We start from the raw sequence: 27,515 nt of genomic DNA on the forward strand, positions 1-27,515 counted from the left end.
GCATATGGGATTTCCCGCTAGTACACCTCGCATGTCTCCGAAGAAAGAAAACATGGCACAATGAGAGCAATGATAGCAGTCTTCATTTCCATACACGGAATCCATTGATCCAGCTCGCTTGTCACTCGAGAGTAATCACAAAGAGGGCAGTACAATCATCGGCTTGTCCGATCTGACTCGAAACCTATATCAAGAGATTAGTAGGTGCCGTGCCAATCTGCAGAGTTTTAATACCTTCAAGGTTTTGCCTTCACACGACGCGGAATTGTGTTCTTCTGCCGGCTGAGCATAGAGCCAATTATAATGGCTCTTGTCGATGCCTTCGTTCTCCGTCAGGATGGCTGCGGTGATGTAACTGCTCTTAGAGCTGAATTCCGGGTTTTCAGCGAGTAGGCGCAGATATAGAGTCTACTCGCCCTCAATCTTGTAGCCCACCATTCCCGCTGTCCCTACGAACGCACGGCTGGTGCGTATGAGATGGCCCCCATCACTGGTTGTGTAAGGATCCGCCTGTAGATGGAAGTTATATTAGACCTATACTGAAGAAGGGAGTGTCTGTTCTTACCGAAGACGGAGGTCCGCAAAATCGCCGAAATGAGCATAACAACCTTGCGCAACGAGGGTGTAACCAGTTTGATTACGCACTTGGAACCGAACCTGGTTCCTCTCCCTGGATGCTACGACTTCAATATCGTCGCCGTGGTCCGACATTCTCAAAAAGTAGTCTCAGTAGTCTACTGGATTTGGTGGTTTGATGGGTAGGACTGGGGATCTTATTTCCTTAAATGCTAGGATCTCCTGCCAGATGACGTGGCTGATATTCCTTCTCTCAAAGCTTTTGCGAGCCCTAGTCCGTCCTCCACTAGTATAGGATAAATTTAAAATAAGATCTCGTATCTGATCTCCGTACGTTGGTTTCAGCCAGCCACCCCTCGCTAAGCGATAGCGTATGGGAATCCCCGCAGAGTCGGTGTAGAAACGTAGGGTACTCGAATGTCTTTCCCTGTGGAGAGCCGACGATGGAAGGTGGGATACTTTCATGCCTGGTACCATACAAACCTCGAACAAAATATCAATATGGAATGCAAGACCGGTCGCCACTGTAGGCCGTCTCAACTGGTACCAGTAAGACCCAACATCTGCTCTTAGGTCCAAGTTGATCCGATCAAAAGGTACGGAGACATGTTTATACTACCACAGGGCACCCAGCTGACTCTGCACATGAAGTTATCTATCACCAAACACGTGACCCCATCCATGACGGTATGATGGGCATTTCTTTGAACGGCCAGACCTGGAGAAAGGCAATCTAAATGGGCTTGTGGCAATAACTGGGGAAACACCACCCACACTGCGGTGGGTCTACCTAGATAAGGACACTGACGAGATGAGATGGGGAGGCAAGCAAGACAGGGAGGAGAATAATGGTGCAGGCCTCTCTCTCGGCACGCAAAGTTTGCAAATTTATGAGAAGACTCCTAGCAGATTGTTGATATCAGGGACCCATGTCGTAGTTTGCGGTCTGGAGAGTTCACTGCGAATGTTCCCCGTGGAGAGGAAGTGATAACATCTGTAGACTTGCCGACTCATCGAAAATACTCTTTCGCGTCATCGAAGGGTCCCATATAAGATGTTGCCTCCAGGTAACAAGTACATACGACCACAGGGTGTGGAGAACAGGGCTTCCCGTCCGCTCAGCCGTACTTAAGCCACACGCCGGGAGGTTAGTAGTTGGGTGGGTGACCACCAGCGAATCCCTCCTGTTGTATGTTTTTTTTATATATATCTTGTTGGTCCTTCCCATTAGTTACTCATCTGCCTGCTGGGAAGTCTGTTACCTCCTGATATCGTCAAGAAAGTGGAGTCAACCCCCAAGTCAAACAAAGGATGCCTTTCAATGAGGTCGCGGGTGAAACTCGATTCCAATGGCTCCAAGGCTAGCTCACGGCTCTCTGGAACTGCAAGCTTTGCATAGAGCAATAATCGCTGGGCTAGATCGAGGTTTGTGTTCTTGATTGAAAGAAGGATATTGCCATGGTTGAAGATCTCCAAGATTGAGTCGCGGATTCTGTCGTGCCGCAGGAACACCAAATTGTTTTGAGTAAAGACTAAAGACGCCACAGGCTTCAAAATCTGAAGTGGGCTTTCCCTGTCCTGCTCTATGATCTTTTGTTTGTCTTGCTGAATGGAGAGGAGAGCAGACAATTCCTGTACCTGTAGCGGCCGACAAGCCGTGGCAAGCCAAACGACGAGTCTTATGGCTTCTTGGGTCACATTCGAATGCAGAGTGCGATGAATGATGTCTTTTATCGTGGGCTTTCTACTGACAATATTGTTAACCGCCTTTACCAGAGCCTGCGTGTTGGACGGGGCCTCGTCCCGAAGTTGTTTCGAAGCCAGTTTAGCCCACAGGAAAGAGCGATTTGAAGCCTCGGCAATCCGAGTAACTTGGATCTCACGCTGTTCTTGAGGAGCTTTGGTGAAGGCATCGCTTCCTTGCAGGATAATTTGCACAACTGCAGAAATATCATCCAGAATAAGCTCTGGCATAACGCATACTGTGTCCTGTCCCTTCTGGGAGGTCTTAGATTCCTGCTGGGAAGTGAGTAGGATCAGCTTGGTACTCTTTGCGTTATGGGTAGCGTGTCGGAGCCTCTTCAATAAAGCTGCTTCGCCACCGTTGGCTTCGTCCACGCCATCAACTATCAAGACTAATTCCTTCGCGTCTTTCCGGCTAGCTTCAAGTGCTCTTTGGAGACAGTGCTCTGTCTGAACACACTGTTGGAAACAACCCCATTGTCTGCCCGGATACTCGTGTATTCATTTCTACCAATTTCATAGGAGCCATTTATTTCGTCTACTTTCAAGGGGCTTTGGCCTGCCCAGCCTCTATAGTCAAGTTCAGTAGGGTCGAGCAAGGTCCTCCCAAATCTCCACGTCCGCAGGCCGAATGCAACAGTCGTGTGGAGCCGGGTGGGTAGAGGAAGATGGGGACATGGACTGCGAGTATACCCTCTTGCTCAGACCTGACGAGCAAACATTACGTTCCGTCATCCCCACTGAGCCATTTGGAGCCTGCGCGGGGTCATAAAGATACGCACTATGATACGGCCAATAGACCGCAATCCCCGGTCTGGAACCGCAACAAATGCCCGATTAACTCAGATCTATCGATAGGCCTGGATGTCGACCCCACTGAATGCAACCTGTCCGATGAGGCTGCCCTCGAAGCGAGTAGGCCAGAGACAGGATCTGCACCCAGCGCCAAGAAGGCCTCGTTAAAGGCATTGTTGGAAAAGATCCGACGGGAAAATGGGACTGATCAAGTGGATTTACTCACCCTGTGCTTCGGGGAACCTGGAGTCGATCTTCATGTACACATCCAAGGCGATTTTACCGTGGCCTTACCGTAGGCTTTCTTTCCTTTTCTTTTCGGACCGTTTGACCCCCACTTATATTGTGGACAAATATTGAAGACCTATGCTAATGAAAGAATAGACCTACTATCATAGGAATTGTGTGTGCGTTGACTGGTAGTTGCACACAGGCTATATATATATAGTCACAGACACTGGGAATCATTCAATCATTCTTCATAATCCAGGAGATTCTAGCAACAGTCTTTTCGTAGTACTACCGAGCCGTCTGTGCACACCAAGTAGACCTGTCCATTAATTAAGTACTCTTTCACCAGTGTATCCAGGAACCATTTGAACATTGACGATTACCGCACCTGTTTGCCTCCACGAGTCGGGGCGTTCCTACCGCATAACTGGCTATGTATTGCTTATCAAAAGCTTCCTCAACAAACAACGGTCTTTGATATAACTTATGTAACCATATGCCTCATAGCTTGAGGTCTACTTTACAACTACCAATCAAGAGCAGTGTTCCTATACACTACAAAAAGCTACTCTCCAGAGTCTCCAGTAGGGCTACCTAAGCTTGTGCGTTTGATTGTTGGGGCAGAATTCGCTCTCGTTGACTGACAATTATCCACACCGCCTACTAAACAAGGCTGGCTGCGCCACACTTTCGAGCGGCAAGTAACATAACTTTGGTAATCTTCGGTATCGAACAGGAATCCAAGAATACGATTTACGGGCAATCTTGGAAAAGCTGCAACAAACCGAAGATCTCGTTTTCAATCACTTCAACCTGGGATGCACTTTGGGAAGTTGTTATATAGAAACCCCGGGCTCCCACTCCAGTATGTCCAAGTTTCAACACACGAATCAGGCACCCCATGTAGTCAGCTCATCTCATCCACATCTCGGGGCTCGTCGCTTCCCGAGTAGTCCGAAAATCGCGAGACATTCATTCGGGCAAGACCAATCTTGAAGGATATTTAGAGAGGGAATCATGCTAAAAGAACAATGCTATCACTTAATAGACATACATCGAGAGTAGCAAACATGAATATCAACGGTGATCTCAACATAGCATACGCTTCGCATTCTACTATGGAAGAATTGAGCAGAAGTCTGGTGAACGACGTCGAGGTACTGAACAACCACCTTGTTTCTACTGGCCATCCCCAGCCTTCATTCGATCGCCAAACACCCACAGTTGTACTGCACGCTGGCGCCTCGCCGGATGCTCATGCTGCAAGAGAGCGGATCCTGGATAACGCCTTGCGCCTCTTCCAACTTGCCGCAGGACCAAGTGCGTATTTGTTGAACTTGCAGACAGGGGTAAGATAACACCACCTGGTATAAAGAGCGTTGTTGTATTAAGTCCAGACTAGTATCACTATGCATCTTGCCTGCGATGGCTCTGTCACTTTCGGATCTTCCACCTAGTGCCTCTAGAGGGCTCGATTGCTTACGCTGACCTGGCCATCCTTGCCAAGGCACCCGAGCCTCAGCTCAGAAGTGTTGTTCGCATGGCTATGACCAATGGTCTTTTCCATGAAGGCCCACCGCATCATGTCACACACTCTGCCACATCTGCTTTGCTGCGCAATGATGCCGATTCCTATGATTGGGCTGTCATCATGAGTGACCTATCCGTACCGGCTGCCTTTGCAATGGTGGAAGCACATGAACGGTGGCCAGGTAGCATTGAAGGGAATCAGACGGCGTATAATATCGCGGTTGACACGGAATTGTCCTTCTTCAATCATTTGGCTGAACATCCAGATCGAAAGCGCCAATTTGCCGGCTTTATGCGCAGTATGTCGCGTAGCCAAGGGACAGATGCCGAGAAGCTCGCAGAGGGATGGGACTGGGCCGCCCTTGGACATGCTTCTGTAGTTGATGTAAGTATCATTCTAATCTCATAGGGACATTGGATTCTGACGACCATAGGTGGGTGGGTCCACCGGCCATACTTCGGTTGCGCTGGCCCGCAAGTTCCCTGACTTGACCTTCGTTGTGGAGGACTTGCCCGAGGTAGTGGCTGAGGGTCCTGAATATCTCTCCTCTCTAGATGATGCACGAGACTTGAAGCCACGCGTTAGTTATCGAGCACACAGCTTCTTTGATCCACAGCCCGTGCAAGATGCTGACGTATACATGCTGCGGATGATACTGCACAATTGGTCGTTCGATGACTGTGTGCGGATCCTGTCACGTCTCGTCCAGACTTTGAAACCTGGTGCATGTATTATCATCGTCGATATTGTGTTGCCGGGTCCGGGTATGATTCCAGCATCTAAGGAAAGACTGCTGCGCGCCCAAGACCTCATAGTGCAACAAGTGTTCAACGGCATGGAAAGACAGCTGGAGGACTGGATGAGTATCTTCAGAAAGGTTGATGAACGGCTTAAAGTGAAGATTAAGGAACCCCACGGAAGCTTAATGTCACTGATTGAGCTGAGTCTGGATGTATAGAAATGGATTCTGTTTTCAGGAAAGTGCTTGGTATATAGGTTGAGAATATGAAGGGAAATGTACAAATGTTGCAATTCTTCGATATCTTTGCAATATTTATTGCGACCAGGGTTCTCTAAGCCACACTGTGCTAATTATGTAGACTGACATGGATGGATGGAAGAGCTGTGTACAATTTCATTTGGATATCTATAATGACCTGTAGAAACGTGGTACACCATTCTATGTTGGCAAATATTCTGTATTGCTTCGCCTTTTGACGAACACCATTTCTCACTTCTTCTCCAAGGGATTGTGCTATCAGGGAAGCTTGACAAGGAGCGGATTGAATGACCTACTTATATACAGGCCATGTTATACGTCTACTTTGAGCCCGGGTTCTAGAAGGTAGATTTCTGAATGCAACCACACTATATTGGCATTAACGGCATTCGTGTCTACTATGGGTGGCCGTAAAACAAAATGATGACAATGAGACAATACAAAAGAACTACCCCGAGACACTTGGCCGGTCATTGTTGGGGCCAAGTCTCGCTATCATCGGCTTCCCCGGCGCCATCGGGGTACGTCGGACGTTTCGGTATAAATCCTTGTAGGGTTGGGTGGTTTCCCGAATGTGCGAACACAGCCCAGTCTGACAAATCCCCTATGATCGATATTGCTTTACCTTCTGTCGGTTTATATACAGCAATGGGAACTGTTATTCCAAATGTGGCTCAGTGTTTACCGCCTATGAACACTAGCAAATATGGTCACTATTTACCTTTTCGGAGATCAAACTGTCCGCGTGGACGATGCTCTCCACAAACTATTATACGTGAAGAATAGCCCGACATTAAAGTCCTTTCTCGATGAAGCCTTTGCTGCTATAAGGAAGGAGATATTCATATTACCAGCAAATGAGCGAACCTCGCTGCCAGACGCACACACACTCCCCCTTCTGCTAGGAGCGGTCAGAAATGGACGACGCCATGTTGCCCTAGACAGTGCATTAGTTTGCCTGTACGAGATAGCGCAATACATTCTGTGAGTGGTAATATATGCATCAATACTTCTCATACTCATCTATCCGCAGACTCTTACAGACTACGGATCTTTGCCATCCACCAACCGGCTCCGTCCTAGTTGGGTTTTGCACCGGATCACTCGCAGCTGCTGCGGTTTCTTGCGCACGAACTAGTCTTGATCTGCTTGCCCTCGGCATTGAGGCTGTGATAACTGCATTTCGGGTTGGAATTCAGGTGGCTCGACGGGCTAATGCACTGGCTGGGGAAGATGGTTTGCAGTGGAAACCATGGTCACTCGCGGTGGCAGATATTCCAGAATCAGAGGCTGAACAGATACTGGAGGCATTTGTTCGGGATAAGGTAAGTGGTGGACACACGGACAATACGCAAGATACTCATACGCATGCACAGGATATCCCGACAATTATGAAGCCATATGTCAGCGCTGCTGGAAGCAATAACATTACGATCAGCGGTACCCCAAAGGTGCTTGAGGCATTAAAGACCTTTTCCCACTTTCAAGGTACAAAGTCGTTGCCGGTGTCAATCTATGCACCATATCACGCGGCGCATCTATACAGCGAGGTCGACGTAGAAAGTATCCTCGGGCACAAACCAGTTGACCGATCTCTGTTTTGTCGTGAATCGAACACGTCCCTCATATCCTGTGCCACGGGCATTGTCCTGAAGGAGAAAACATTTGGTGACTTACTTCGAGCACTGGTTAGGGAGATCTTGACCTGCCAGATAAGATTTGACAAGGTTGAGGAGAGTATTGTTCAGCATAGCCCTGATGCCACCGCTCAAATCGTCCCTATCCACACGAATATGGTATCCAGAATGAAAACATCATTAACTCAAGTCGGCATCGAGGTGGAGTGCTTGAAGGCGACGGCAACCCAGGGACCGGCAGCGGAGGCTTTGCCAGCATCGTCAGGCATTGAAGCATCCAAGATCGCCATTATTGGTTTTAGTGGTCGTTTTCCGGAAGCAGACGGTCTGACCGAGTTCTGGGAACTATTGCAGCAAGGACTGGATGTCCATAAACCTATCCCTGCCGACAGGTTCGACCGTGAGGCTCATTACGATGCTACACTCCGACGTAAAAATACTAGTCGTATCAAACATGGTTGCTGGATACGAAATCCCGGATCATTCGACGCGCGTTTCTTCCAAATGTCCCCACGCGAGGCATGCCAGACGGATCCTGCGCAACGCCTGGCTCTTCTCACAGCGTACGAAGCCATGGAAATGGCTGGATTTGTCCCGGACCGTACCCCAGCAAGCCAGCGGGATCGTGTGGGTGTATACTACGGCATGACGAGCGATGACTGGCGCGAAGTCAACAGTAGCCAAGATATTGATACCTATTTCATCCCAGGGGGTATCAGAGCTTTTGTTCCCGGCCGCCTCAATTACTTCTTCAAATTCAGCGGACCGAGCATTACAGTGGATACAGCATGCTCATCCAGCCTGGCAGCTATTCATACTGCCTGCAGCGCTCTACTTAATGGTGACTGCGATACTGCCTTGGCCGGTGGTACAAATATTTTAACGAACCCCGACAACTTCGCCGGCCTTGATCGGGGGCATTTCCTCTCCTCAACCGGGAATTGTAAAACCTTCGATGATGCTGCGGACGGATATTGCCGTGCAGATGGCGTAGGCACCGTGATTCTCAAGCGCCTACCAGATGCAATAGCCGATAACGATCCTATATTTGGCGTGATCCTAGGAGCACGAACCTCGCATTCGGCAGAAGCAGTCTCAATAACCCGTCCGTTAGCCGATGCGCAGGCACATCTATTCCAACAATTACTGGCAGAATCTGGTATACATCCACATGAGATCAGCTACATTGAAATGCATGGCACAGGGACACAGGCAGGCGACGCAGTTGAGATGAAGTCAGTACTTGACAGCTTCGCCTGGGATGATAGTCGGGGCCTGGATAGGCCGTTGCATCTGGGGTCTGTCAAGGCGAATGTTGGCCATGGCGAGTCATCATCTGGTGTGACAGCATTGATTAAGGTACTGCTGATGATGCAGAAAAACAGAATTCCGCCCCATTGTGGCATCAAGGGAAGGATAAACCGCCACTTCCCTACAGATATGAAGCAGCGCAATGTTCATATCCCGTTTAGGGAAACCGATTGGATGCGTCCAGGGGAAGGAAAGCGCCGCTCCTTTATTAATAATTTCTCTGCAGCTGGAGGCAATACAGCAGTGTTAGTTGAAGATGCGCCGTTGTTAGAGGACCATCCGGCTGGAGTTTCGCCCGACCCACGGAAACACCATGTGGTTACCCTCTCCGCTCGGTCATCCAAGAGTCTCTCAGAGAACATGCGTGCTTTGGGGGAGTTCATTGGCTCAGAAACTTCCTCGGAGCTCTTAGCACGCATCGGATATACGACTACCGCGAGGCGCATGCACCACTCTTACCGTGTAGCATTCGTAGGAGATGACCTACAAGAGATTAAACGAAGGTTGCTAGACACAGATGTGACACAGGATATCAAACCTTGTCCGTCCAAGTCACCCGAAGTAGGCTTCCTATTTACGGGCCAAGGCGCACAGCAGACGGCGATGGCGCGGGAACTATACGATAGCTTCACCTCATTTCGCGCGGACATAGCCGAGTTGGAAGCTGTCAGTCGCGGGCATGGCTTTCCCTCAATACTTCCTCTAATCACAGGAGCGGTTGATGTTGCCGAGTTGTCCCCGACTGTGGTGCAAGTTGGTACCGTGGTGGTCCAAATAGCAATAGCGCGATTATGGCAGAACTGGGGCCTCGTGCCACAATATGCGCTCGGGCACAGTCTTGGGGAATATGCAGCCTTACAGCTCGCAGGAGTGCTCAGCATCAGCGACACGATCTACCTAGCTGGATCGCGGGCTGCCTTGCTAGAGAAAAGATGCACATCCGGGTCACATAGTATGTTAACAGTCAAAGCGTCGATTGCTGACATAGAGAAGGTTCTCAAAGGCGTGCAGTTGGAGGTATCGTGCATAAATGGCCCTGAAGATACGGTTTTGAGTGGTCCAACTGATGAGATTGACCGAGGCTCGAAGATATTATCTGATCTTAAAGTGACTTCCAAGAAACTCATCTTACCATTCGCGTTTCATTCGTCGCAGGTTGATCCGATTTTGGAAGAGTTGGAACACATTGCCACCCAAGTGACGTATCAACCACCAAGGATTCCAATCTTGTCGCCCACTTTGGGCCGTACTATCACCGATGAAGGAACTATTGGAGCCCAGTACATCCGTCGACATTGTCGTGAGCCTGTAGACTTTGTCGGTGTCATAGAGGCAGCTCAGGCCTCTGGTACCTTTGATTCTGCAGGTCTGGCAGTCGAGATTGGTGCTCATCCCATCCTCATGCGCATGATGAAGGCTATGGTGGGTTCAAGTGTTAGAGTGTGCCCAACGTTATCCCACCGAGAGGACAAGTTTAAGACCCTCGCGGGGTCATTGTCAATATTGCACCTGGCAGGAGTGAGTCTAAACTGGGACGAATACCAACGTGACTTTAAGAGCAGCAATCAGGTTGTCATGCTTCCTGGATATAGCTGGGACTACCAAGACTACTGGATTCAGTACCAAAATAACTTTTGCTTAACCAAAGGTTGTCCTCAAACGTCTATGAGCGCTGATGCTATTCGACCCGTATCTACTCGGTTGAGCCCTTCCGTTCAGAGGATTGTCGAAGAGGTGGTAGATGCCGCACGGGCAACGATTATTATTGAATCTGATATTACTGACCCGGAGCTACTGCCAGTAGCACTGGATCATAAGGTCAACGGTGTAACTCTTTGTCCATCGGTAAGTGCACGGCGCAGATTCTGGTTTTTCAGTATACTAACAAGAAGTCCCATAGTCCTTGTATGCGGATATTGCCCACACATTAGGCATGTATCTGTCAGGTAAGAAGGACGATGTATCGAATTATAACATAGACATTTGTGACATGGTCGTGGAAAAGGCTCTAGTCATCAAAGGAACTGGACCACAGCTGCTGCGTGCATCTCTTGACATGGACTGGAACATGCTCCGAGGGATGATAAAGGTGTACAGCGTTGACGACACGGGGAATCTCACCGCGCAGCACGCACGATGTGTCATAGAGTTCCAGCGAACTACAAACTGGCAGGAGAGCTGGAACCGCCAGTTGTACCTAATCCAACGCAGTATTGAGCATCTCAAGAAGGGTGTTGAAGAAGGGTGGACACACAAAATGCGCCGAGGTTTGGCGTACAGACTCTTCTCGTCAATGATGCAATACGGCCCCTCATACCAAGCCATGGAGGAGGTTGTATTCGACAGCTCTGGGCTGGAAGCCACGGCCGAAGTGCGTTTACAGTCGACCGCAGGTCAGTATTCGTTGAATCCTGTCTGGTCTGACAGCTTTGGCCATCTGACCGGCTTTGTCATGAACTGCAACGATTCTATTGATCTAACGGAGCACTTATTTGTGAACCACGGTTGGGGGTTCATGCGCTGTGTCGAGCCTTTTTCCCCAGACACGGTTTACCAAACTCACGTCAAAATGCAACCTATCGATGACAACAGGGGCTTTTATGTGGGGGATGTTTATATTCTCAACGAAAACCGCATAATTGCGCAATATGGAGCAGTCAGCTTTCAAAAAGTGGCTCGGCGGGTCCTGAAAATGTTACTGCCCGCCACGACACCGAAAGGCAGCTCTTCACCCACAAGACCAAAGACTGTTGATACCTCCCAGCCTGCTGTGAGGCCACAGATTAATATACAAACTCAGCATCCTCAGGTTGAGGACCCATGGCAGCGAGTACTTGGAGTTATTGCCCCGGAAATTGGCGTCGATCCTGGACAGCTCACTGAGGATGTGAACTTTGCTAACATGGGAGTTGATTCGCTGATGTCCTTGACCATCATCGGTAAATTTCGAGAGTTTCTGGGGCTCGACGTACCATGGTCACTTTTCGAAGACTGTCCATCTGTGCAGTCTCTTCGTGTTTACCTCAACATGTCATCATCGTCCGAATCTGATAGTGGCGAGACAAGCTCTTATCCAACCCCCAATGGATCTACAACAACCACTATCACATCGCCTAGTGGAAGTGACAGGGATGTCGGGAGAAATGCGGTAGTAGATGGGGTGACAACTACCGTGGGCTTGATATCATCCATACTATCCGAGGAGATGGGTGTGAGTCTCACAGATCTCTCCAATGTGGATGACCTCAGCGAGCTGGGCCTAGATTCCCTCCTCTCGCTCACAACTCTTGGAAGAGTGCGTGATGAGACAGACTTGCAACTCCCGAATGACTTCTTTCTGGAGCACTCGAGTGTTGCTTCAATTACAGCGGCGCTGGGAACAATGTTTCAATCCACGAAACAAGATATCGAGCAGAGCTTAATAACCACTCATCCACCCGCAACGTCGATAAACCTCCAAGGTAATGAAAGTTGTTCACGAACCCTTTTTCTCTTTCCTGATGGGTCTGGGTCATCCACATCCTATGCAATGCTACCCACCATTTCCAGGGATGTACGTATATATGCCATGGACTGCCCTTATCTAAAGCGGGCGAATGAGCTGGCGAAGTGTCGACTACAAGACCTTACCCCAGTCTACGTGGCTGAGATCCGTCGACGTCAGCCGCGCGGTCCATACAATCTCGGGGGTTGGTCTGCAGGGGGGATTGTTGCATATGAAGTGGCACAGTATCTCGTTGATCAAGGGGAAAAGGTGGAGCGACTGCTATTGATAGACTCTCCGAATCCTATGGGGTTAGGGAAGTGTCCACCACACTTCTACCAGTTTCTTGAGGAAGCAGGGGTCTTCGGTATTGACGGTGGGCGGAAGCCACCGGCATGGCTATTGCAGCATTTCCAAGCCATCAATGATGTTCTAGATCGGTATACACCTGCGCCCTTCCGCCCGGCTACCGCGGCTCCTCGCACTACTATTATCTACGCACAGGATGGCGTATGCAAGACGTCAAGGGACCCTCGCCCGGAACGAAATCAGGATGACCCAGAGGTTATCGACTGGCTGCTAGAACGCCGGGTGGACGTGTCATACAACGGATGGGATCATCTGCTTGGGGGAGGCAGCATTCAGTTAAAAACAATGCCTGATGCTAACCATTTCACCATTGTTCGAAACCCAGCGGTCATTCGTCTGGCGGGAATGATGCGAACAGCGATGTTACAATGAATGCTGATAGATATGTTTGACTATCGCTCAATGTTTGCTAACCAGAGTCCTACATGTAGATTACATGTGTTTATCTCCACTGTGATGAGATGCGGATTTGTACATGGCATTGGACCCAGTCCCATTATAGAGACGAATTTGAGCACAGAATATGAACTTTAAATATCCAAGCAGACTGTATCATCCGTGTAAAACGCCTCCCACTCAGGCCACCAATCGAATTTTACAATCCCAAACATCTACTAAGTACTGTCCATTGGGGATGGCTTTGAGTAGATGTGTCCTACGACGTTCATAGATCGGTTGGTATACAGGCTGTGATGAGGCGCAGCGCCAACGGATTAGGGCTGCCCAGAACCAACAACAGAGAGTCCGAACAACCCCGTGGCGTTGGCGTAGATGGACACCGTCAGGAAGAGAAGTACTCAAGCCAAGGATAATGTTTATTTGCCACAGGCCTTATCGGTGGACGTGAAAATCATTTGTACTGCAGGAACACTTCATCGTGCACCTATGAGACGCCGGCCTGAAAGTATTCACCTTCCAATCACAGATGCAGTATGCATTAAAAGTATTTTTGGACTGAAACTTGGTACTTAATCAGTCGCCGTCGGAGGGCTTCCATGGTTGACACAGGATTAGGACCCTTGGAGGTCCATGGATGATTCAGCCCTGTACCTTGACTTACAATCGAGCCAATAGATATGTAGTGATGCGAGGGTGAAGTTATTCAGCTGGGACAGATTAAATACAATGCATTAACTGTTAGATTATGCTCATCTGACCCCCATACCTGCCTCTGTTCTCTCATATTTCCACTATTTATCTTGAACTGTGACTTTCTACCCTGACATTGATATCTATCATACACCCTCGAGGTCGGCCTAAGACAACGTATTCAACTTCTATTTGACAATGAGTACCACAAGGACACCGACTGAGCGATCGGGAAAGCCTGTCAAACTAAGGGCCAGCTGTGATTTCTGCGCCCTGTCGAAGGTCAAATGCGACCGTGGCCAGCCGCATTGCGTCCGGTGCATCAAGAGCGGCGTTGTCTGCAACTATAGTGAATCCCGTCGCATTGGCAAAGCCTGGCACCACTGCGCATCTTCGAGATCTACTAGTTCTAGAAACGAAGACACACGGGGAAGGAAGCAGGCGATATCTCAGCATCCACAATTGGGGGGAAGTCACCAAGACAGTCGAACCCCGAGTACATCTGACGATGCCATGTCGCCATATGATCCTTACCAGTCATCTAACTATGCGACGCCGTTCAGCATGTTTCATACCCTGCCTTCCGACGTTCCCGAGTCCACTATAGGATCTCAAACTCACATTGGATCCTACCCTTGTCTTGAAGGAACGGTGGTGCCACTTCGAAGCCCTGAGTCAGCTGACATGTCTCTTCCTGATATCCCACACGTGGCACAATTACGCACGAATGGGATGGAGGGGGAATGCCCTGTAGACCCACGCGGCAATCCCTCGTGGGATGCGATTATGGCTGAACATGCTATTGGCGTCGGCGATACAAGAGACTGCATTACACGCGCAGCCTCGGTCTTGCAGACCATGCGTGACCCGCGGATATCCTGCATACGATCGAGAACTCCTCCGCTGAATCATCCACAGTCGTTGGATGCGACACTCGATGACGGCCGTACGGCGATAGAAACGGTGAAGGAGATCATGGCTTGCCCTTGTGCTCAGGGGCTACGCATCGCTCTCTTGTTGGTTCTTATCATCCAGCAGGTTTTGGAATCCTACGAAGCCCTCTTGTCACAACAACATCAGACATCACGAGATGAGTCAACCCTGAGCATGAGCCTGTCTACTTATGATACCCCGATGGCTATTGGCCGATACCTCTTGGACAATGAGTTACGCTCGAAGATTATTGCTCAAGTGCTTTCGTCGGAGCTCGAGAAGATCGGATCGATCCTAACCATTTTGGCCCAGTATGCACAGGGCATGGATCATCAGCCCGATGAGCTAATCTTGCAGACGTATATCGGCTCATTGCAAACGGCCCGAGAACAGGCTCTAAAGTCAATTCAGCAGCAGGATGACTTTTAGCAGATGCATACGATTGAGTTTTAGGGTTTCCCTTGGGGTCACTCTCATTTCTTTCTCATTTTTTCTATTGTTCATGTATATTTATTATTATTCCAGTACAATTGGTATCCAGGGAAAGCTGGAGACTTGACTTGAGCCATACGGAATATTGTAAGTCGCGCTAGACCAGGCCTTCCCACATACATCAGAGTCGGTGGGTGGCTTCCGTGTCTTATGGGCCATGGTACAAAAGGATTTTGTCTTGGAAGCCACGAGTGTGCTGACGTAAACGACAATATGTAGCGAAACACTACTCGTGGATCGTTCAGCCTCAATTCTGGGATCGAGGTAAGCTTATGCTGACACCCAATGAGAACAACTGAAAACACGTATAATGTAGCCATGCCTCTGCGGTTACAAGTGACAGATACCAATCAAAGTTTGTCTAGTGGTGGAGTATACGACATGGTAGCCGTAAGGCCACCCATCATCCACCGGATCGACCTTGCAATATGCTTATAATAGAACAGTAGTAGTACAACCTTGACCTCTGAATAACCACATTCCTCTCGTACCTGCGCTTGAACAAAGCCTCCTACCAGTTCTGTCAGTCTGAGACCATGGCACGCCTATTTGAATAGAGACCCAGCGCGCAGACGTCATTACAGTATTTCTGCCGTTGTCAGTTGGCAACAGGGACTTTCTTGCGGTCAAACATGAATATACATTTTGGCACAGAAGTCTTATCACTTATCTTCGAGTCCATATGCTGTTCAAGAGACTGGTTGAAGCGACACTCCCCTTTCCCCCCAACAGTAGATGAAGCCAGCGATCACAAAGGTTGTGATTGGTCTGTGCAGCATACACGCTATGTCAGACTTCTTTGACGCCACTAGAATTCCTGAACAATCGGTGCAAAAGTTCATAATGCTTATGGGAAGTTGGTGTGCTGTGCCAAATAGTTAGGTTCCTAGAACCGTATGTGGGCCGGCCCGCGAAGAACAATGGGCATTTCTGTAATACGCCGGAAAGGGCTACGAAGGATCTATCTCGTGTGGTTTACTATGGGAGAGTAGCAATTAGTATTGAGGCATAGATGACTGTGCTGTTTGTTAGAGTACTGATACTCCAGGGTATGCTTGCAACTGAACCAGCCCTTCTCTTCTTAACCCCCCCAATACCCACGTTTCTAGTATAAGTAGGCGAAAAGTAAGAACAATCTCAATAACAAGTCAGGTCTCTTCTGCCCGGTGAAGAAATTTTCCACTGTCCACTAATCATATGTAGCGGTTCTTGGTGTGGTTCAATATTGGGCCTTAGGTTTATGGAGATACTAACAAAGCTCAGGTCTGGATTCAACTCTCGACCTTCTCATACATCACATCGGACCGCATGGTATACTTCACACCCCGAAACACATCATCCCCAGCATGGCACAGCCCTCTCTGCTGAAAGACCAGTACCGAGCCTGCCTTTGGAAACACTCTGACCACCCGTTCCCCAGCGAAAGACTCAAGTCTAAATGAGGTGGCACCACCGAGTAGGGGTTGCTCTTTTCCATCATCAAGGCTTTCGTCCTCTTCCTCTGACTCCATACCCTCATCCTTATCTTCATCTCCAAATACCACTCCCCAATCAGAACTACCATCATTACCACGAGCATCGACTCGTTCCCGTCTCGCGATCGCGCTCTGGAGTGCACCCTCGTCCTGCTCTCCCTCGCCATTCAAATACAAATGCACTGTGAACAGGGACCTCTCTCGCTCATCCGGGGTCACGTAGCACCCATCAGTATGCGCACGAAAGTATTCCCCACCCGTGTATTTCAAAAACCGTAGCTTCTCGTTCAGCCGTGTTAGCTTAAAAGTCTCGCTGCGAGTCGCCGGCCCAGCCCCCGTCACTAGGGGCTGGTTGAAGATTTGGACAATATCGCACTCGTGTAGAAATGGTAAGAGTCGATTGAGTAATCGATCTGCAATTTCTGGCGAATCATATAAGATACGTCCGCAGTTACGGAAGCCGGGGGCGTTAATTTGTTGCCCGTTGCCGACGTTCAGGAGGGCGCGGTCCCAGGGAGTTCTCTCTGGGTTTGGGTTAGTTGTACCTTGGGGTATTGTGGATTGCTCGGCGAGTTGAAGGAGCTGGTTGCATTCAGCTGGGGTCAAAACGTTATTGATTATGGCGGCGAAATGGTTCTTGTACGCGGGGATGGGAGGAGTCGTTTTGGTGAAGTCGAGCTTCTTGACGGTCGCGGTCGGAGGGGGAGGAGCTTGGAGGAAGTCTTCTGGAATATCCATTGCGTGCAGATATATCTTTAGTATCTTCAGTATCTTTCATATCTTCGTGAATGCCGCGGTGCCTACGGAATGGCAGTTGAGGATGCTTTTGTAGGATGAGTGACTCATTCAGCCTTGGGAGGCTGTGCTGCAACGTCATACAGCACGGTGCATCATAGGAGTGAGCCTTAGCTGATTTATACTAGTATTGGATAGCTTAGCAGTCAATCAGATGCGGATGAGTATCTACGCAGAGGTTCATTATCCGAACGTCTATTCAAACCGTATCCAAAGTACCAAGCAATGCCATGCCAACAAGCAACGAACATACACCGGCTCAAGTCCACATTGGACCTTCATCCAATCAGATGCAAGGGATCTCCCAAACAGTGGGTTTCTCTTGATGGTAAGTGCGAATTGCTAAACCTCAAATATGTGGGTCCTTTGGTAGTCTATCCTTGAGGTGATGGACAAGGGAAGTCAAACTGCGTTCCTGCTCCAACATGAGCCTATTTGTGTGTCTACGTGCCTTGATACTGTTATGGTCTTGTTCTGCATGAGGTCTTGGCCCTCTTGACTTCTAGCTAGAACAAATCAATCACAGCATAATCGTACCTTCAGTCCAGGGTTGGGGATGATGATCTCCGAGATGAAGTACCGGTGGGGGGGCAAGCGGCAATAACTTCTGCCGGATGAAGCTAGAAGACTGAATACTATCGATCCACCTCGATAGCCTCAGTCTCAATAGATCAACTAGCTCGCATCCAAGAACTCCTCACTGTGTGCACACCATCTTGATCCAACAATATACCAGCCCATCCCAAGTCAATCATGTTGCCAACCCTACCGGCCGGAGGCAGGACATTGGTCTATTCAACTGTAGACGGACATAACATTAAGCTAGACTATTATATGCCCTCTCGAGAAGAAGGATGTCTGCCAGCGGTGATCTATTACCACGGCGGTGGAATGACCGCTGGCTCGCGTCGGGGTATAGGTTTCCCACACTGGTTATACGGTGAGTTGATCTGTATGCAACCTGAAGGACTTTCACACGACTAACGTGTAGCGTGACAGACCACTGCCAAGCAAAAGGCTACATCTTCATTGCTGCCGATTACCGACTCTGCCACCCATGCACCGCCCTCGATCAGATCGAGGATGCAAAAGCTCTTTTCAGCTTCCTCGCAGGCGAAGGCTTCCAAACGACGCTACCAAAGCCCATCTCGCTCGACACAAGTCGGATAGCAGTGACCGGCTTCTCCGCCGGCGCCTATTCCGCCCGTGCGGCGTGTGTGTACGCCACTCCGAAGCCAGCAGTTCTTCTAACGGGCTATGGATCGGCAGGCGACTGGCTGTTAGATCACTGGACTGCCGGTCGGCCGGCCACGTCTTTCTCCAAGTTCGTTGATCTCAACGAGGTTCCTGGGTTGCTTGCCGACAAGGCGGTTGTGAGCGATGATGCGCCAGAGACGGGTCTCATGTCGAACCGATTCGCTCTGACTGTCCGGTGGGAGCTGGACGGCACGTTCCTCGATGGCTGCCTCGGTCGCCCTGGCTTGGGTGCGGAGCTGAATAGGTTGGACTATGCAGAGCGAGCTGCAGCGATTCCGGAGGACCTGAAACCGGCGTTCCTCCAGTTGTTCGTGACGGAAAACTACCCTCCATCCGTGTTGGTGCATGGAACTGCCGATGAAGTCGTCCCTGACCAGGAGAGCAAGCATCACTATGAGCAGTTAAAGCAACTTGGGGTCAAGACCGAACTGCTGCTTGTAGACAATGGGCCGCACGGGTTGGTGGACTTTCAATCGGGAATGCCGCCGGGTCCTGCGAAGGGATCAGTCCAGGCATACGACAGAGCTTTGGCGTTTGTTACGGAGGTGTTTGATGCTGTCCAATAAGTCTATGTGCCTAGCCTTCACTCGTTCTTGTGCCTGGTGAATTCGATTGACATTTCCGGCAGCTTCTTTACACATAGCTACGTATGAATAGTGACATGTCGAGAAGCAATTCGGGCCTCTCAGCTGGCGACGCAGGGCTGGCACAATCACATGAATGGCGTAAATAAGGCAATCCAACTAGCAGTGCGATAATATTTGTACCCAAGTATAGAGTAGGAGTATTTGTTTAGAATAAAAGGCGACATCAATGGGCGCTTTCAGAAAGTGTTTGATTTAAAATATCTTCTTTGTTGGCAGCCTTCGACATGCCTCACCGACAGTGACTCATAGACTCGGTCCGGTTACACACTGTAAGTATATCAACCCCAAAAATAAGCAAGATAGCATCTAGGACTTCCTCGTCCATCTTTCTAGTTAAACCATTCCCCCGACGTGCATATTATCAATCGCTTCCCGAAATGACCTCCGCCTACTCCATGGTTCATGTACAAAAGTACCTGTCGTATCTCTCCCTCCCGTCCAAGTATCATGCCTACATAGAAACACCTCACATCTTTCCCAAAGATGAAGCAGCGCTCACCGTCCTATTCCGTTGTCACATCACTCGGTTTCCCTTTGAAAATCTATCCGTCCACTACTCCACTGCCCGTCAGGCAGATATCCACCCTGACACCCTCTATTCCAAAATGATGGGAACTGGGGAAACCGATCCCACTGGCCGCGGGGGATATTGTCTGGAAGTCAACATATTTTTCCACCACATCCTCCGCGGTCTGGGATTTGATGTGTACATGGTAGGAGCAAGAAATCGAGACCGGGTGAATGGCATACCGCAGGGTGATTATCGAGGATGGTAGGCACTAAACGCAGAGCAACGAGAACTTTCTTCGTTGACTATGTTCAGGGTCCACATGGCGAATATCGTCCGGCTCCCCTCTGGAGTCCGATATCATCTCGATGTTGGATTTGGAGGCGACGGCCCAACCTGCCCAATTCCGCTCGTGTCTGGAGAAGTAATCACAAACCTTGGGACGCAAGAAGCCCGCTTGCTGTACGACCACATCTCCAAAGAGTCGCAGAGAAAACAAAAGCACTGGATTTACCAGTGTCGCAACGATGTGGACAAGGAATGGAACTCCTTTTACTGTTATCCCGACCTTGAGTTTTTCCAGGAGGACTTTGAAGTGATCAATCGATTTGCAGCCTGGGAGTTTCTTCAGAGAGAGCTGGTTGTCGCGGTGAAATTTATTAGGCACGGTGAAGAAGCAGGAATCATTCCGAATCAAGAGGCCCCTGTTCAAATTCCAGCCGGACCAGATGAAGTCCATATCACAGGGAAGATCATATTAGTCAATAACGAGGTGAAGTTGAATATGGGAGGGAGGACCAGAGTGATAGAGTCACTGGATACGGAAGCTGATAGAATGAGGGCTCTCAGAAAGTGGTTCTTGATTTGTCTACATTGAGATAAAGGCCCTTCAGGTGTCAGGGATCTTCCACTTTGCCAACGCAATAGCCTATGTGGGTCAATCGGCCAGATATATTGTTGGGTGCTGAGGTGTTTCTGGTCATACCGTCATACTCGAGCCCTCGTTGATGTGCTTTACATTGGAAAATGGGAAGATTACTATCCTACATTTTAATCGGCGGGCTAGATCAAACCGATTTAATGCTTATATTACGCCACCCTACAGCTGGATGAGAGTCACTGTTAGAAAGTATCTCTTAGTGGTGGGCTACAGTCTCCGATATCTGTTCTCTGCGAATAAAACCAGAAGCCGGCCTAAAGCCCAAACTCTCAAGGCTTGTTGTCTTCTGCCGTCCCACAATCGTACCTTTGTGGCCCCCAATTGTAAGGATAATGATCCGTCAGAATAGTATCCATCGGCTAGATGTTTTGATTGGTTACATCGTGTATCAATGTGGAGCTGTGGGGAATTCGATCCTACACTGTACAGTCATTGGCATAGATACGAGGTGGGTTTGTCAGTTCTAGGTGGCAGTGTTCTCGTGGATTCGTAGACTCTTATTCGACCCTCCATAACACAATAGCATTACCTTCTTCCGATTCAATTTGTCAACTGCAGTGGGATTACGGCCCATTTTTTCACGGGGCTTTTAAGGGCAAGCCCTCCATCCTAGCTAAGCCAACTCGCTCAGTCCAGTTCAGGATTACTCCCTCGTCGACACCGAGGATACCTATCAACCATGGCTGGCTCCGCTCGAGCCTTCGTGGTTCTCATTCTAGCCATCACCATCGGATTCTACAAAATCTACTTACATGATGCCGTCGTCCTCGTGCTAGGAATCGGTCGAGTGGTTCAGCCTCTCGAAGACTTCCCAGGTTATCGCTGCCAGCGCATCCAGCACCCACTTTTGGAGAGTTGCGAGGACCTCTGGCTGGATTCCACGAACCGCAAGCTCTATGCTGCTTGCTCCAACCCAGCCGCTCGCAAGGCTTGGAGCCCCGGTGGAAACACCTACGACCTCGCAGGGCTGGCCGCAGCCGGCGGCTCCGATCACATCAGCGTGCTAGACATCGATGAACCGGGCTCCGACGGCTTGTACGGGGTACATGCACTGGGTTTCCGTGAGGGAGCCAACAACCAACAATTGCACCTGCATGGCTTTGACGTGAAGCGAATTGACCACGGTCGCCGACTTCGATTCTGGCTGATCAACCATCGGCTTCCCATCGACACTGCCACGGGGGAGTCTCTGTCAGACGCAACGCACGTGGGGGCCAACTCGACCATCGACGTCTACGATTTGGACCTCGGCAATGCCCGCAACACGGATCATTTGGAGCACGTTAAGACCATCGTCAGCGACGCCATCATCTCCCCGAACAATCTGGTGGTAATAGACGCTGACAAGGGAGACTTCCTGGTGACCAACGATCACGGCACCAAAGTCGGCGCTTTCCGAGACCTGAGCTTTATCTTCGGCGATGGCAGCATCGCCTACTGCCGTACGGATACGGGGAAATGCCACATCGCCACGACGGACGACTGTTACTTACCCAACGGTATCACCAGGGACCCTGCATCGGGCCATGTCTATGTTGCGCACTCTGCCAAGGGTACCCTCGGGGTCAACAGGCTCACGGACGATAACCGACTCGTCCAAATTGCTGAGGTTTCGCTTACCATGAGCGTTGATAACCTGTCTATCGATGCGGAGGGCAATGTATTCGGGGGAGGTTTCCCTGATGCAGCCAAGTTTTGGAAGGCCTGGGCTGATCCCTACGGTACTTCGGCACCATCGACGGTGCTCATGATCCGGAGGAAACAGGGTAGTCACGCCCCAGAGGACGCGTACGAAGTTGTCAAGGTCGTCGAGGATGGCGAAGCAAGGGTCCTGCCAACTACAACAACGGCGATACATGACCCGATCTCCGGCCGATTATTCCTTGGGGGAGTGACATCGTCGTTTATCGGGGTTTGCGACAGGGTTGGGTAGAATAGAGTAGTCATGACTCCACCAGTTCCGTTGCTGGTAGTTCATATCATTAACCGATAAATATTCCTGAGAAAGAGCCATGATAACCCGATTGTGTGGGTGTTCAACAGCCAAGAATATACCTACATAGTTCCAATAAAAATCTCTTCGTTTGTGGTACTCAGATTCTTACAAAGGTTCAACCTAAACCGTTCAATGCATAATAGGCTCCGCTACCGTATTGGCCTGACCGGCACCTACAACCGTGGTGATACAGAAACAAGAGCGTGATTGAGGTTCATCCCATCGGGAGACTATGTTCAATGAATTATGTCCTCAAGATGCAGTCATCACAGATACCCGAATAGGAGGCAATTGTCCAAATTACTATTGGCAATTAGGCCCTCTTGCGGTAAGGAAGTGGAAATCCGCACCCTCATGCGCCTGGTTCACCTCCCGCTCGTAGAGACCCCGATATCCTCGCCTATTCAGCCTCTCATTCCAGGTCGAAGACTCATCTTCCGACATTGATCGCCGGCGCTGTGCAATCCTGCTTTGCAGCTCTTCGTCGGAGATCTCCAAGCGAATAACGCGATTCTCAACATCACACACGATTGTATCGCCGGTCTCAATAACACCAAATGGTGAGTCTGGAACCGCGGATTCGGGCGAGACATGTAGAACAATTGTCCCTCCCGCTGTCCCTGACATCCGCCCGTCTGAAATCCGAAGCATATCTGTCACTCCTTGGGCCGCTAGCTTGCGTGGGATGGGAATCATCCCCGCCTCAGGCATTCCAGGGTTTCCGATTGGACCGATGCCTTTCAGCACCAGTACTGAGTCGGCTGTCACGTCGAGTTCAGGACTATCAAGACGGAGGGAAAGATCACGGGGATTCTCGAAAACGACTGCAGGCCCAGTATGGCGGAGAAGACGCTTGTCTTTAGAGGCGGAGGCCTTGATCACGGCCCCATGCGGTGCGATGTTGCCCTCAACAACCACTAAGGACGAACAAGGGTGCAAAGGATTGGATAAAGTACGGATAATATTCCGAGAGTACTCAAAGTCTCGGAACGGGCTACGATCCAATACTTCCCCAAGGGTTTCCCCTGTGATAGTCTGTGCTGAAAGGCGGAGGAGCGGTCGTAGACGATGCAGAAGGCACAGCATGCCCCCAGCGTTGTGAAAATCAGTCATATAATTGTCGCCGCTTGGTTTCAGATCGACAAGAAGCGGAGTGGTACGGCCAATCTCGTCCAATGTCTGAAGAGTTATAGACCCGCTAATGTCGGGATGGCGGTTGATTATCGCCATCAGGTGGACCATGGCGTTGGTGGATCCTCCGATCGCTTGGAGTACAACTGCGGCGTTATAGAACGATTCAGCCGATAGAATTGTCTGCGGCGATCGTCGACCTTCAGCCGCAGCCACAGCATTAGCACCCGTTTGCTCTGCGATGCGAAGCCGCGCCGCAGACACGGCAGGGGCCGAGGCTCCCTGTAGGGGGATCAAGCCTAGGGCGGCCATGATGCAAGCCATAGTGCTGGCGGTACCCATCACACCGCAGGTGCCAATCTATTCCACGAAATGTCAGTTGCGTACATCAGTGATCGGCAGCTGAAGACTAACCGTTGGGGCCAGTTCTTCATTGACAGCCGCAATCTCTTCCATGTCAATAGTCCCGGCACGGTATGATGCCCAATTGTTTCTACAATCGGTGCATGCGCCAATCCGCTGTCCTTGGTGACTTCCGGGCATCATAGGACCTGTCAAAAGCGGTAGGACTGGCTTATTGGCCGAGATACCTCCCATAATCTGGGCCGGAACGGTCTTGTCGCAACCTAGCTGGTATCAACATGAATGTACTCGAACAAGTAGCGCACGTAGTGCCTACCTCCGATCATAATGCACGCATCAACAGGCTGCGCACGAATCATCTCCTCGGTGTCCATGCTCATCAAGTTTCGGAGAAACATGCTCGTCGGGTGTGAAAACGATTCGTGTAAACTGATGGTGGGAAAGTCAATGGCGATGCCACCATTTAGATGGATACCTCGTTTGGCTGCTTCGATGAGCTGCGGCGTGTTTCCATGACACGGATTGAAGCCAGAGCCGGTATTGATGATGCCAATAATTGGACGAGAGAGGGCATCTTCCGAATATCCCAAGGCCTTGATAAATACCTTGCGCAAGAAGAGGGAAAAGTGGGCATCTCCATAGGAGGTCAGTCCTTGTCGCAACCCGGTAGTGGAAACCACTGGCTGCTGAAGATTGTAGTCTTCGTTCACTGTGCTGTGAGCCTCCATGATAGTCCGTCGTGTAAAAAGAATAGTAATTATTGTCAATTTCCGGTGTATCAAAAGGCATCATCCAGCCCTTAATAACGTGCTCGGGCCGACGGTTTTCTCGGATGTTCCCCGCAGTCCCAAACGCGGAAGAGATCCGACTTTCTGTAGAATTCCCAGCCACAGCTTCGTACTCTCTGAGCGGTGCTTGGTCCAAACAAGGGCTATCTCATGGTCCCCTCAACTATAATGATACAGCGACTGGCAGCGCATAGGCCAGAAAACTCGAAAGTGACGGGTGGTCGTCATTCTCTTCAACTCGCGCTCTCGCCTTCCCTACAGCCATTCTGTCCTCCGATACCAATTAAATCCTACATGGATTACACGGAACAAACAACACTACATCATATCTTTATATTCCAAGGCTAGATAAAGGGAAATGGCACATATATTCATCTTCTTCGTCCACTTCAAAGTCAAACCGGACCAAATCCTCCTTGTAAGGGAACATGTATGTCAAGGTTACCCTGCAAGTGAGCTCAGCTTCTAGATGTCGATTTCCGACCAGAACTTTGAATGGATACATACCGGTGGTGCTCGCCACTCGCCTGGTATTCTGCCAGCGCTTCCCGATTCTCGTGGTAGCTCACGAGCGCCATCTGGAACCCCTTGCTGCGTTCAATGGGGTCTGTGACGCTATGGCCTCCAACAAGCAGGCGTCCGGCTTTGACACATGATAGATCCTTTAATTTCTTCTACTCTGTGACAAAGGTCTGCTTGTGCTTCTCGCTGACATCGGAGCGGAATTTGAAGAGGACTGCATGAAGCTGTTAGGGGGGCCGTGGTAACAAGGCGCATATCTCACCAATGTGAACGAGGGTCATATTGGTGAAATCGAATATACACTTTCTGTAGTCTTTGAGGGTAGCACGGAGTAGCTTGGTCTTTGTTATAGCTTTCGATTTGAGAAGGTATAAATGCTTCAACATCTATGGGCTTCGGAGGTAGACCGACGGTTCTGGTCCGAGCGGATGCTCTCCACTGACCCACTCCACAATTGGGGATCTTTGAATATGATAGAGATAGGATCGCTGCTATTCATTGCCATGAGCCTTTACCTTTCGCGCTATGGTCAGCTAGCTTAACATCAACGAGGAGTCATGGGTGGGCTACATGTGTAGAACCCTCGGGCACGGAAGCCATCGTGACCCAACATATATCGGTCATAGCGTTTACATTGTTCAGACGATTCCAGATACAAATCAAGACCAATTGCAAATTCACTAGCTATCTATACCCAGCTGGATATTTCAAAAATGATTATGCTCTCCCTGTAGACGATGTGATTCCTCCATCCACTACAACCTCCTGTCCCGTTATATACCGCGCCTCATCAGAGACCAGGAACAGGGCGGCGTGGGCCACATCCCAAGCGTCACCCATCCGTCCCATAGGAACCTGTGCGTCACGCATCTTCATATATTCCTCCTCATTTCCTCCTGGAGCATATCGTTTGGCGAGCGCTTGGGTATATGGCGTATAGATCAACCCAGGCACTACCGTGTTCAGTCGGACGTTCTTTGGCGCATAGATCACGGCCGTGGCCTTAGTGAATTGCATGATGGCAGCCTTGGTAGCCGAGTAGGCGACTTGAGGTTTTCCAATATATCGTAGCCCTGCAATGCTGGAAACATTGACAACTGAACCGCCCGTCTCTTGCTTTTCCATGATGGGTAGGACATAGTGACAGCTCAAGTATATGCTTTTCAAATTCACATCGACCTGTTGGTCCCAGACTTCTTCACTCATGCCCGCGGGACATCCAGGCTCCGACTTGCCCACATTATTGACCAAGATATCAATGCGGCCATGTCGCTGCAGACAGTTGTCTACCAAAGCCTTCACGGATGCCGAATTGGTAACGTCGGTTTCCTGCACATCACACACGCCGCCCTCTCTTTCAATCCGCGCTTTGGTCCTTTGCGCCGAGGCCAACGTGCGATTCCCGCCGAAGATTATTGCCCCCTGCTGGGCGAGTTTCATTGCGATCGCTGCTCCAATCCCCCATCCATCTGCGGCAGTTTGGCCCAGCCCAGTGATGAGCACAACTTTTCCGTCGAGCCTCAGCATTTCTGATTATTGAAAGATATCACAGAACAGCGAGAACAATGAATTGGCCGGAACTAATACACGGAAAAAAAGTGTCAAGTGCCCATGGCATTGTCCAAGTTTAATACTGTTCAATTCTACTCCCGATGTACATTTGTCGCGGGTCCACTCCGTTCGCGGAGCGGAACTTCCGCATATCATACTAGATCTCGGGAGACAGTGAACCAGGATAGATATGAGCCCAGACCTAATACCTCCCCTTCGATGGCATTTTAGATTCAGAGTAAGGTGGACTACTCAGGAAGAAACCCGGGATTTATCCGCCTCGGTCGGTACAGCGCCGCCCTGCTCTGCCAAGATGTGAGTGTCTCTGCCATGTCACTTGGCTAGAGTAAC

At 49.9% G+C, this 27,515-nt stretch overlaps 11 protein-coding genes across 11 annotated transcripts; 7 read left to right on the plus strand and 4 right to left on the minus strand.

Annotated features, from left to right (window-relative positions):
* Window positions 1-1,803: 1,803 nt before the first annotated feature.
* On the minus strand, window positions 1,804-2,550 carry BDV37DRAFT_285880 (uncharacterized protein; the record flags this gene model as incomplete). Its single annotated transcript, XM_032087814.1, has 1 exon — window positions 1,804-2,550. The coding sequence occupies one exon, from the start codon at window positions 2,548-2,550 to the stop codon at window positions 1,804-1,806; it is 747 nt and encodes a 248-aa protein (XP_031938500.1).
* Window positions 2,551-2,987: 437 nt separating this feature from the next.
* Window positions 2,988-3,413, plus strand: BDV37DRAFT_285881 (uncharacterized protein; the record flags this gene model as incomplete). Its single annotated transcript, XM_032087815.1, has 1 exon — window positions 2,988-3,413. One exon carries the CDS (start codon window positions 2,988-2,990, stop codon window positions 3,411-3,413), a length of 426 nt encoding a protein of 141 aa, XP_031938501.1.
* A 1,002-nt stretch (window positions 3,414-4,415) lies between these two features.
* Window positions 4,416-5,834, plus strand: BDV37DRAFT_285882 (S-adenosyl-L-methionine-dependent methyltransferase; the record flags this gene model as incomplete). Its single annotated transcript, XM_032087816.1, has 3 exons — window positions 4,416-4,694; window positions 4,748-5,260; window positions 5,310-5,834. 3 exons carry the CDS (start codon window positions 4,416-4,418, stop codon window positions 5,832-5,834), a joined length of 1,317 nt encoding a protein of 438 aa, XP_031938502.1.
* Window positions 5,835-6,582: 748 nt separating this feature from the next.
* Window positions 6,583-13,049, plus strand: BDV37DRAFT_285883 (type I polyketide synthase; the record flags this gene model as incomplete). The annotated part of the gene is made up of 4 exons (XM_032087817.1): window positions 6,583-6,860; window positions 6,910-7,201; window positions 7,253-10,669; window positions 10,725-13,049. The coding sequence occupies 4 exons, from the start codon at window positions 6,583-6,585 to the stop codon at window positions 13,047-13,049; spliced, it is 6,312 nt and encodes a 2,103-aa protein (XP_031938503.1).
* Window positions 13,050-13,936: 887 nt separating this feature from the next.
* Window positions 13,937-15,269, plus strand: BDV37DRAFT_185902 (uncharacterized protein). The gene has a single exon (XM_032079571.1). The coding sequence runs from the start codon at window positions 13,965-13,967 to the stop codon at window positions 15,126-15,128; it is 1,164 nt and encodes a 387-aa protein (XP_031938504.1). The 5' UTR covers window positions 13,937-13,964; the 3' UTR covers window positions 15,129-15,269.
* An 880-nt stretch (window positions 15,270-16,149) lies between these two features.
* BDV37DRAFT_255677 (uncharacterized protein) lies at window positions 16,150-17,458 on the minus strand. The gene has a single exon (XM_032082748.1). The coding sequence runs from the start codon at window positions 17,402-17,404 to the stop codon at window positions 16,463-16,465; it is 942 nt and encodes a 313-aa protein (XP_031938505.1). The 5' UTR covers window positions 17,405-17,458; the 3' UTR covers window positions 16,150-16,462.
* A 672-nt stretch (window positions 17,459-18,130) lies between these two features.
* Window positions 18,131-19,471, plus strand: BDV37DRAFT_255680 (alpha/beta-hydrolase). Its single transcript, XM_032082749.1, has 2 exons — window positions 18,131-18,401; window positions 18,461-19,471. Exons 1-2 carry the CDS (start codon window positions 18,215-18,217, stop codon window positions 19,282-19,284), a joined length of 1,011 nt encoding a protein of 336 aa, XP_031938506.1. The 5' UTR covers window positions 18,131-18,214; the 3' UTR covers window positions 19,285-19,471.
* Window positions 19,472-19,701: 230 nt separating this feature from the next.
* On the plus strand, window positions 19,702-20,898 carry BDV37DRAFT_255682 (arylamine N-acetyltransferase family protein). Its single transcript, XM_032082750.1, has 2 exons — window positions 19,702-20,137; window positions 20,189-20,898. The coding sequence occupies exons 1-2, from the start codon at window positions 19,743-19,745 to the stop codon at window positions 20,748-20,750; spliced, it is 957 nt and encodes a 318-aa protein (XP_031938507.1). The 5' UTR covers window positions 19,702-19,742; the 3' UTR covers window positions 20,751-20,898.
* A 472-nt stretch (window positions 20,899-21,370) lies between these two features.
* On the plus strand, window positions 21,371-22,855 carry BDV37DRAFT_255684 (uncharacterized protein). Its single transcript, XM_032082751.1, has one exon. It carries the CDS (start codon window positions 21,493-21,495, stop codon window positions 22,744-22,746), a length of 1,254 nt encoding a protein of 417 aa, XP_031938508.1. The 5' UTR covers window positions 21,371-21,492; the 3' UTR covers window positions 22,747-22,855.
* A 224-nt stretch (window positions 22,856-23,079) lies between these two features.
* ilv3C (putative dihydroxy-acid dehydratase) lies at window positions 23,080-25,031 on the minus strand (the record flags this gene model as incomplete). Its single annotated transcript, XM_032090086.1, has 3 exons — window positions 23,080-24,300; window positions 24,355-24,566; window positions 24,620-25,031. 3 exons carry the CDS (start codon window positions 25,029-25,031, stop codon window positions 23,113-23,115), a joined length of 1,812 nt encoding a protein of 603 aa, XP_031938509.1. The 3' UTR covers window positions 23,080-23,112.
* Window positions 25,032-26,330: 1,299 nt separating this feature from the next.
* On the minus strand, window positions 26,331-27,140 carry BDV37DRAFT_273832 (SDR family NAD(P)-dependent oxidoreductase; the record flags this gene model as incomplete). Its single annotated transcript, XM_032085127.1, has 1 exon — window positions 26,331-27,140. The coding sequence occupies one exon, from the start codon at window positions 27,138-27,140 to the stop codon at window positions 26,331-26,333; it is 810 nt and encodes a 269-aa protein (XP_031938510.1).
* Between the last annotated feature and the right edge of the window lie 375 nt (window positions 27,141-27,515).

Source organism: Aspergillus pseudonomiae (genome assembly GCF_009193645.1).
Source record: "Aspergillus pseudonomiae strain CBS 119388 unplaced genomic scaffold BDV37scaffold_67, whole genome shotgun sequence".
In the NCBI taxonomy this organism is placed as follows: Eukaryota; Fungi; Ascomycota; class Eurotiomycetes; order Eurotiales; family Aspergillaceae; genus Aspergillus; species Aspergillus pseudonomiae.

What these genes read in the sequence shown, in the direction of transcription:
- BDV37DRAFT_185902 (XM_032079571.1), top strand. Translation starts at nt 13,965, where the DNA reads ATGAGTACCACAAGGACACCGACTGAGCGATCGGGAAAGCCTGTCAAA.
- BDV37DRAFT_255677 (XM_032082748.1), bottom strand. Translation starts at nt 17,404, where the DNA reads ATGGATATTCCAGAAGACTTCCTCCAAGCTCCTCCCCCTCCGACCGCG.
- BDV37DRAFT_255680 (XM_032082749.1), top strand. Translation starts at nt 18,215, where the DNA reads ATGTTGCCAACCCTACCGGCCGGAGGCAGGACATTGGTCTATTCAACT. An exon ending in TTTCCCACACTGGTTATACG is followed by an intron (nt 18,402 to 18,460) that starts GTGAGTTGATCT and finishes GTAGCGTGACAG; the next exon opens with ACCACTGCCAAGCAAAAGGC.
- BDV37DRAFT_255682 (XM_032082750.1), top strand. Translation starts at nt 19,743, where the DNA reads ATGACCTCCGCCTACTCCATGGTTCATGTACAAAAGTACCTGTCGTAT. An exon ending in CAGGGTGATTATCGAGGATG is followed by an intron (nt 20,138 to 20,188) that starts GTAGGCACTAAA and finishes GACTATGTTCAG; the next exon opens with GGTCCACATGGCGAATATCG.
- BDV37DRAFT_255684 (XM_032082751.1), top strand. Translation starts at nt 21,493, where the DNA reads ATGGCTGGCTCCGCTCGAGCCTTCGTGGTTCTCATTCTAGCCATCACC.